Source organism: Sphaerodactylus townsendi, linkage group LG03 (genome assembly GCF_021028975.2).
Source record: "Sphaerodactylus townsendi isolate TG3544 linkage group LG03, MPM_Stown_v2.3, whole genome shotgun sequence".
Lineage (NCBI taxonomy): Eukaryota > Metazoa > Chordata > Lepidosauria > Squamata > Sphaerodactylidae > Sphaerodactylus > Sphaerodactylus townsendi.
In genome coordinates, this window is record NC_059427.1 from 153,772,998 (window position 1) to 153,781,936 (window position 8,939).

At 47.7% G+C, this 8,939-nt stretch overlaps 1 protein-coding gene across 1 annotated transcript; it reads left to right on the forward strand.

Moving 5' to 3' along the window:
- The first annotated feature begins 929 nt into the window (after positions 1-929).
- On the forward strand, positions 930-7,957 carry LOC125427943 (hepatic lectin-like). The gene is made up of 4 exons (XM_048487512.1): positions 930-1,002; positions 3,681-3,832; positions 6,326-6,438; positions 7,795-7,957. The coding sequence occupies exons 1-4, from the start codon at positions 930-932 to the stop codon at positions 7,955-7,957; spliced, it is 501 nt and encodes a 166-aa protein (XP_048343469.1).
- The last annotated feature ends 982 nt before the right edge of the window (positions 7,958-8,939 follow it).

An 8,939-nucleotide genomic window follows, 5' to 3' on the forward strand; every position in this document is an offset into this window, starting at 1 on the left:
GGCAATCTGGAAGCCGTCCCATCAAAACGCACGGGGATGTGAGGGCAAGGATAGCCCCTACCGGCTATCAGCGCCCCCCCGTGGATCAAGGGCCAGGACCTGTCCAGGGGCCGGGACCTGTCCAGGCGGTGGTTGCGCCACTGGAATGGGGGGCGGAGGTTGCACTGGGAGCAGGACTCTATGTTGCGGCAGGGGAGCCTCTGTTCGCGGGGCGGTGCGATCAGGGACGGTGAGCTGGCGAGCCGCGCTGCTGGTGCTGGGTAGGGTCGCTTGAGGCGCTCCGAGATTCCTCCGGAGCAACGCTTCCCTTGCCGCCAACTCTCTCTCTCAGCGTGTGAGAGCCTCCCATTCACGTTGCAGCCTATCGCGTTCCCTGCGTTGCATTGCCGCTTCGACTTCGCCTTGACTTTCCAGCGCTTTAAGGCACTCGCGTTGGCGCTGGAGCTCGAGTCTGGAGTGTTCCAGGACATGATCACGGGAAGTGAGGTCTTTGAGGAATTGGTCTCTAAGAACACCCTTCTCTCGTGACAACTCCGCTTCCATGGCTCAGCGGTGCTGTTCACGTTCCAGTTCGAAAGCTAGTCGCTCACTTTCAAAGGCTTCTCGCTCCTGCTCCCGCTCCTGTTCTAGAGCTTCGCGCTCTCTTTCGAGGGCCTCCCGTTCCTGTTCCCAGTCCCATTTGGTCCTCTCAAGGGCTTCGAGCTGTTCCCAAAGATCCAAAATGGGGGGGCGCCACGCATCCGTAGCTGGCAGGGCGGTAGCCCCCTCAAGTTCAGGTGCACGGGCGCGGGCACCCTCAAGAGGCATGGCCGTCACTCCCTCGAGTTCTGTCAAGTCCGGGGGGTCGCAGGCGCGGGCATCATCCGCGAAGGTAAGCCTGACTCTGGAACTTTTAGGTATTTCCAAAGCTTCCTCCTCAGAGTCCTGGGATGCAGGAGGACGCGAACCCTTCGGGCGCACTCCGGTGCTCTGCCAGTGATCTTCGGGAGGGGGGTCTTCGAGGTATTGGTCCAGAAATCTAGCCAGGGACTCCTGGGTGTCCCCGTGGATGGTTGATACCCCGATTTCCTCCTCCACCCTTTGCATCACCGGTTTGTAATCCATGTGTTGGCGGGTGGTGAAATGCTGCTCCAGGGGGGCATGATCCATCGACACCCCGCCACCAGGATCGTAGAAATCCTGAAGCACTTCCAGGCGGCCGGCCGAAACCGTGCGCCGAGCCATCAGGGGAGCTTCTTCCACTTGCTCCTGCAGTTGGAGGAAGGCCAAGCTCCGGCTGAGCCGAGGCTTGGAGAGGGTCACCAGGGAGATTGGTTCCGCTGGCTCCTCCAGAGAGACCGTCGTATGGAAGGAAGACATGGAAACCTCTTTGGGGGCTACCACAGTCTTTTCGCCCTCCACTTGCAACGAACTCTCGGGGTTCAATCCCTGCATGTCGGTGGACATCAGGGATCCACAAAACAGATGAAGGATGGTGTTTGACCAAAATCAATCTGAAGATAGAATAGTGAGAATCCGCATAATGTAAGGAACCTCAAAGGACTCGAAACAAAGTAACTGAGTTCAGTTCGTTTATTTCATAAACTTCAACGATCGCAATACACGAAATGCGGATTCTGACTTTCCCGGGCTCAAGGTGTCGCTTTTACGGACAATTCAGCCCCTCCCCAAACTCCCAAGCAGAATTCCCACAACAGGGTGAAAATAAGCTTCAAACACATAAGATAAGCGCAGCAAGGTTAAGGCAGTAACCATCCCGGGCACGCCGCCCAGAACTTGGAATGTGCCAAGGACAGGAAGAAAGAGCAAAACCTAACCCCCATCCTTACAAGTACTTTCAAGCATGTTCGGCAAAGACACAGGATAAGGGGGAGAATGAGCGCCAGAACCGGGATGAATCCTTGTTCATCGATCAGGCAGTGGGGAGTTCTTCTTGAATCCTTGACATTTTGTGTGAGTATCACGCGATTAATTGGCCATGGCGAATCAGCCATTGAGGCAGAAGGCAGCATAAAGTCCTTCACTTCCAGCAACGTTCACCTTTTATGTTTCTTGACTGGTAACCACAAGGTGCTAAATTATTTGTAGTTAAATTTATTCTTTCTGCTTTAAAATTAGAAGCTTGTATAGAACATCTAAGCTTTTAATTTTTTTATTTTAATATTCAATAATTTGGGATTTGTTAATTCATCCAAGGCCTCTGGCACATAGGTGCTCGGATTTCTGAGCAGGAACAGGATTAGAGCAGTAAAGAAAGATGTAGGGCAAAAATTAGCATCTTTAATGAGGTAAGAACCTTATGCCCAACTCTTAGGGGGGTCTAAGTTCTGAATTGATGAATTGATGGATGCCGAATTCTTCCAGTGCAGGACAAAGACATAGGGTTCCAGGCTTAAATCTAACTGTTTATTTTGTTGAAGAAGATAATTCAAAAAGCAGGTGCCCAGCTTTTTGATTTGTGGTTGACGTTTCAATGATGTCAATCAGTTCTTTAGTGTATTTTTCTCACTTTTTTTGGTGAGCAGTCATTGGATTTACTTGTATCTTGGTGGATATATTTCTCCCGTATAATTGTATAAATTTTCTAAGAAGGCTTTCTTTTCATTTTGTTAACATTAGTGGATTGTTGGTTTTATTTCCTCTTTTGTCCTATTGCATTTTTTTTACAGATTGCCCTGACTGCTGCCGATATAACAAGATACTACAAGAAACATTCTAGAGCCATCCAGTTACCCAGCACCTACCATCCTCTACTATTTTTCCCCACTCTGTCCAACTTTACATCTGGCCAAATCCCCACTGACAAACACGTGATATTCACTCAAAATATCCAGGTTTCGTGCAAAATTCCCCACTGCTTTCCTGCCAATCACGGTTCTGGCGCTCCTTTTCTGCCTTATCATGGGTTTTTCCCAGACTTGGATGGATGTACACCTTTCTAAAAAAGCCGTGATGGATCTGGATCAGAAGGGAGTGGTGAGGAGGATCAGGGAGTTGAATTTCCCGCCATTGAGAGTGGCATGGAGCCTCCCATCCAATCAGGGCACAGTAGGCTGTGCGCAATGCGCGCGCAGCCCTTTTTAAAATTTTGCACCGACAGAGGCAATGTGGACAAGAGCAATGTGGGATCGTTTTGTTGACTTCACCTTTATCCAGTATAAGGCAGAAGTAAACATTGTGTCCACGCAGTGGTATGGGCACAAAAGGTTGGAGCTGTGTGGAAGCGGAGCTTTGCTTAAACAAGCCACTCCACTGTTTCTGCTCCAAATCAACAAGCGCACGTTGACAGAAGCTGTAGTGGGGAGCATGAACGCGATGAAAAGGTGCCGATTCTTTTGAATCCTGGTTGTGTCTAGATTCATTTTCTCAGTGGGGATTCAGCCTCTGGTTCTTTTACTCATGCAGAATAATACACTTTCAATCCACTTTCGATGCACTTTGAAGCTGGATTTTACGATGCAGAATAGCAAAATTCACTTTCAAATAATTGTGAAAGTGGATTGAATGTGCATTATTCTGCATGTGCAGAAGAAACCTTTGTTCCCTCCCTTCTCACCCCTTTGCTATTCTTCACCTCCACCCCAATGTGTGACATCATTTGTAGACCCTCCTCGTGTGTCCTCATCCATCTCCAGGTTGTATTCCCGACCTCTGACTTCCCTCTCCTCACTTTCTACCAGTGTTCCCCTGTGGGCCTGACACCAGACAGTGGGAGTATTTCAACAGGACGTGTTACTACTTCTCCCTCGAAAAGTTAAGTTGGATGCAAGCTAAGTCCCGATGTGATGAGCAACAGTCTCAACTGGTTGTCATCAAAAGCATGGCTGAACAGGTAAAAAAGAAGATCCTATAAGAGCAGGCCAGGCTGCTATGGTTCTGTCAGCGGTGCAATTTGCCTGCGTGAAGGACATTGCTGCTCCTTTCCTTCATCACCCTGTGGCACCAGTGGTACAGTCATTTGTCCCAAAATTCAACTGGTCAGATGTGTCTTAGACTCTTTAAGACCCAGATGGTCAACACCAGCATTTACTCAGCTCTCTTACCTACTTGAAGCAAGAGTATGGTGATGCTACCCTAGTTACCTTTCCTCTTCCTCTGTGTTGGGGCGGGAATTTTTTAAAACTTTTTTTTTGCGGAGCTACGTCACCACGCACATGCCCCCTACACTTACTTTAGAAACTGAGCAGGCTGGAGAACAGGCCTGTTCCCTTCCAGGCTTCAAAGGCCCTGGTGGGAACTACATTTCCCAGGAGACCCTGGGAAATGTAGTTCCCACCAGTGCCTTTGAAGCCTGTTCTCCAGCCTGCTCGGTTTAAAAAGTAAGTTGGGGGGTCAGGGGGTGATTTTCATCCCCCTGCAGCGCCTCTCCGCCCCCCCCCCCCCCACACACAATAACACACACACACTTATTACTTTAGAAGCGATTTTTCTAGAAGCTGGAGAACGGGCTTCCAAGGCCCCACAGGTGGGAGACTACATTTCCCCAGGAGACATCTGGGAAATGTAGTTCTACCAAGACCTTTGGAAGCCTGATTCTCAAGCCTACTCTCGGATTTGCTTAACATAAGTGGGGGAGGCGCCACCCAGGGAGAGGCTGCAGGAAGAGAACTGCCCGATGAAAGGAAGGGGGAGGTTTGGCTGAGGGATTTTCCGCCCCCGTCAAGCCACTAAAAAAAACTGTGCTACTGCCCGGTCGCACTTTACACACACCTATCCCCTGGTGGCTTCGCCTCTGCCAGTAGCTGTTTTTTGCACTAAGATACATTTATGTGCAGCATCTGTACTCTTTACCCACGCAGCTCCACTGTCACAAATGTCTAATTTTAGTTTATGCTTGGCAGAGAAATTCCGTTCCACGTGGCCGCATTTCAACGTAGCCTCCGCCAAAAAAAGGGGCTGCCTGCACTTCACGCACAGCCCGCTGTGCCCTGATTGGCTGGAAGGCTCCACGTCACTCCCTATGATGGGAAAAACAAATCTACATTCAAACCCCGATCCTCCCCACTGATCTGGATTTGGTGTGTTATTTTTTTTAAGGTGCATTTCCATGCAGGTGCTGAAGAAACATGTGAAGGGGGGGAGAGGGAGTGCCAGAACCGGGATGAATATGTGTTCAGCGATCAGGCAGTGGGGAGATCTTCCTGAAACTTTTTTTGCCATAAGTTTCCCGTGTTATACTGACCTTGGGGATTCCACCACACACACATCTTTTTTCTAAAAAATAAATGCGTGGTAGTGGCATCAGGAAAGGTTTTTTTGGTGAGAATTGCCATGAATTGCCCTGGCGTGGGAGACCACAGATCTAGACTGTCACGAAGCATACAATTCCCCAGCAGAGGAAACAGCAGTTCCCTGGAACCATTTCAGGTTGGGATAATGGCACAGGAGGGGAACTTAACTGCCCTCATATGCCTGGCCCCAATCTGGAGCAGGTCCCTATGGGCCTGGGAATTCAGTTTGAGCATCAAATGTCATGTCTGCTGACAGGACCTATGGCAAGATTTGTCTTCATTCACAAGGCTTGAAAGATAGAGCTGTTCCACCAGGCCTATCTATAGTTGAGGGAAGCAACTCCTGAAGTAATCTTGCTGACCTCCCTCGCCCTCCCCTTCTCTTCCCTTCCCTTTCTTAAAATCTCTCCATTAGCAAACCTAGAGACTCTCTAATCTCTCATAGCCTGGATCCAGAGGTGGGATCCAACCAGTTCACTTCTCTAGAAGTGGTTACTAATTTTTTCTGAGTGCCGAGAAGGGGTTACTAAAGCAACCTCCCTGCCCAATAGGGACTGGAGGTGCGTGTGTGCAGCAGCGCCACTGTTTGAATCCCACCACCATCGGAACCTGTTATTAAAATTTTTGGATCCCACCACTGCCTGGATCCCATCTGCCCAGGAGATCTCTGAATCTGCAGGATCTGGATTTTTGAGGTGGGGCACCTTGAAGATCTAACAGCAGACCAGGATCAACTACCAGACTTCAAACCCAGGAGGGTCTGGTTCCCATCTAAAGAGGATCAGTCTCAGAGTGCTCAACAGAATCACAGTTTGAGTTTTTGAAACAGCCCCTTTAAAATGAAAGCAACTTTGCTGGAGAGGTGGAATTCTGACAGACCCTATGGGCAAGGGAGGAAGATAAGAACTCAGTTAAGGTAAGAAGATTTGGGGAAGTGTTGATACAGATGTGAAACCATGTTGGTGACCAAAACTGAACCTTGTAGAACCTTGCATTCAAAGTGTCATAATGAGGTAGAGATCAAATGCTCACAAAAACAGAAGTCGTTTGTATTTGTCTGTATTTATCTCAGCTGTATTTGTCTGTTCTTACAGAATTTCATTCAGACCCGGACCAGAAATGAGCGCTATTGGATTGGATTGACAGACAGGGACACCGAAGGAGTGTGGAGATGGGTAGATGAGAGCGATTACTATAGTAACTTCGTGTAAGCATTGACCACCAGCCCCCGCCTTGGATCAACCGGCCATGCCTCCAAAGGCTGATGCATATTCAATAAAAAGCTTTGAACTTATCACTCCTTCAGCGCTTCTCTCAAGAGCACTGGGCCTCTCTTCCAATTTTACGATTCTATAAAATCTGGAATTTCTTTCTGGCCATCCCAAAAATCCAAACAGTTCCCCAATGTGAATTGGACAAGACATCCCTGTTTTGCAATGATAGAGGTAGGGAGCTCAATCCAGCAGTGATTTCCACTGACGAAAACGATTGCTGTCAGTGGAATGGGGCTTTCTCAGTGCTTCTGAGGGGGATGCTTCTTGGGGGATGGGGACAGGGAACCTGCAGGAAGAGCACAAGGGAGGAGGAAGAAAGGAGGAAGGGTGAGTCAGCAAAAAGTAAACTTCCTTTTCATAGGTGTAAATCTTCCCTGACCGGGATAGTCCCAGACTAGCCTGGTCTTGTCAGAACTCAGAAGCTGAATAGCCTCAACTGTGGCAAGAGCTTGAGTGGGAAACCTCCAAGGAATCCCAGGGTGGGGATGCAGAGACAAGCCTTAAAGTAAACCTACCTTAAATCTCTTGCCTTGAAAATCCGACCAGGGGTTGCTATAAGTAAACAGTGACTTGACAGCAAAAAAGAAAAAAAACTACTCTGGATGCAGAGTATCTTCCAGACTTGCTGATGATCTTCCAGATTTGCTGAGATTGTGCTCAAGAAGTATTCCAGGTTTGATCAACTGACTTTTGGCTGTGTCCTTACACAGTGAAATGATCTACTCTGATGCACTGTGTATTCTCAAGAAGTACAGTTTATATGGTTTATACTTATATTCATGACAAGGAAGAGAGAGGCGGCAATGAGAGTTAGACTAAATAAAAACACTGACCTATTCCTATGAGCATGGTATGTTTTTAGACAAACATCAGATACTTGAATAGGATGAAAGAGTATTGCAACTAGTGATCTTCCTTGGAGAGCCAGTGTGGTGTAGTGGTTAAGATGTCAGACTAGGACCTGGGAAAACCAGGTTCAAATCCCCATTCACTCGACAGAAGCTTGTTGGGTGATCTTGGGCCAGTCACACCATCTCTGCTTTGACCCTGGCAAGTATTTGAATGGAAGGCCTCCAAGAAATACCAGAGGCATAATGTGGAGGCAGGTAATGACAAACCACCTCTGAACATCTCTTGCCTGGAAAACCCTAGTGGGTTGCCATAAATCAGAAGCAGCTTCACAGCGGGAGGAAAAAACCCTCTTCCTGTATGATATGCAGACAAGTTTATTGAATTCTGGTTTGGTTTTTTGCTTCTTAAAGAAACGTTAACTCTTCCTTTGGTTGCAGGTACTGGAAGCCAGGGGAACCCAACGACAGCCTCCGTAATGAGGACTGCGCTCATGTCTGGAACAATGGGGAATGGAATGATGTCTACTGCACCTATCTCTGTTACTACATCTGTGAGAAACCCTTGCCAAGCAGAGCCAGACCACATCATAGGGGGAGCTAAGCATCCCTTGAGATTCCCTGAGGCACAGAGAAAGGAAAGGCCCAGTCTCCAAATCTCTACAGGCTCCAATACACACACCGGGGAGGGGGGCGCGGGTGGGCGGGCAGGCAGGCAGGCAGGCAGGTGGGGGGAATAACATAACCTTCTGAAGATAATACAAACAAAAGGCCTTTGACGCATCATTTTTAAAAGACTTTCATTTTAAAACATGACCATTTCTGCAAATTGTTACTGAATACTGATTTTGAACATTGTTCCCAACTGCCGCATAAACCTCTAACTACTTAATTCTTTCTGAGTTCTACAGCACAATGCATTGAAATGTATGGCTAACTACAATTTTGCACTACTTAAAGGTATGGTTTGCAACTTTAATAAAATCCCCCTGCTCCCTTTTGTGTTTTTTAAATTTCATATTTGAAACAGGCTATCTGAGGTTCAGGTCTGTGAGTCTAGTCCGGCGTACTTATTGAACCAGAACATGCTCTGGTACATGCAACAGTATCCCCATGTACTTATTCGAGTTCCTTAAAATTGTACTCAAGAAGGGGAATATGTTGAAAAAAAATAACTTTTGAAAATGTTCAATATGAAACATTGGGTGGATGCAGCCTGCCTCCAATCTAAAGAGCTTTCCTCTAACTTAAGTGGCTCTTCCTCCAATGCACAGGTGTCAAACTCACGACCCTCCAGATGTTATGGACTACAATTCCCATCATCCCCTGCCAGCATGATGCTGGCAGGGGATTATGGGAACTGTAGTCCCATAACATCTGGAGGGGCACGAGTTTGACACCTATGCAAGGTCACTTAAGTTGGAAGAAGATTTCAAACTTGAGCCAAAAGGAAAGGTAGGGTAGTTAAAATTTAATTGATACACTTTGCTCAGTAGAATGAGCACCAGTTGCTTTGAAGTCTGATCTTTCTCTCTTTCTTTCCCCTCCCTCACCCAATCTGAGTCCCTCATTACACCTGTGTGATT

Coding starts and splice junctions, on each gene's coding strand:
- LOC125427943 (XM_048487512.1), top strand. CDS start 930: ATGCAGGAGGACGCGAACCCTTCGGGCGCACTCCGGTGCTCTGCCAGT. Junction 1,003..3,680: donor TCGGGAGGGGGGTCTTCGAG/GTATTGGTCCAG, acceptor ACTTTCTACCAG/TGTTCCCCTGTGGGCCTGAC. Junction 3,833..6,325: donor TCAAAAGCATGGCTGAACAG/GTAAAAAAGAAG, acceptor CTGTTCTTACAG/AATTTCATTCAGACCCGGAC.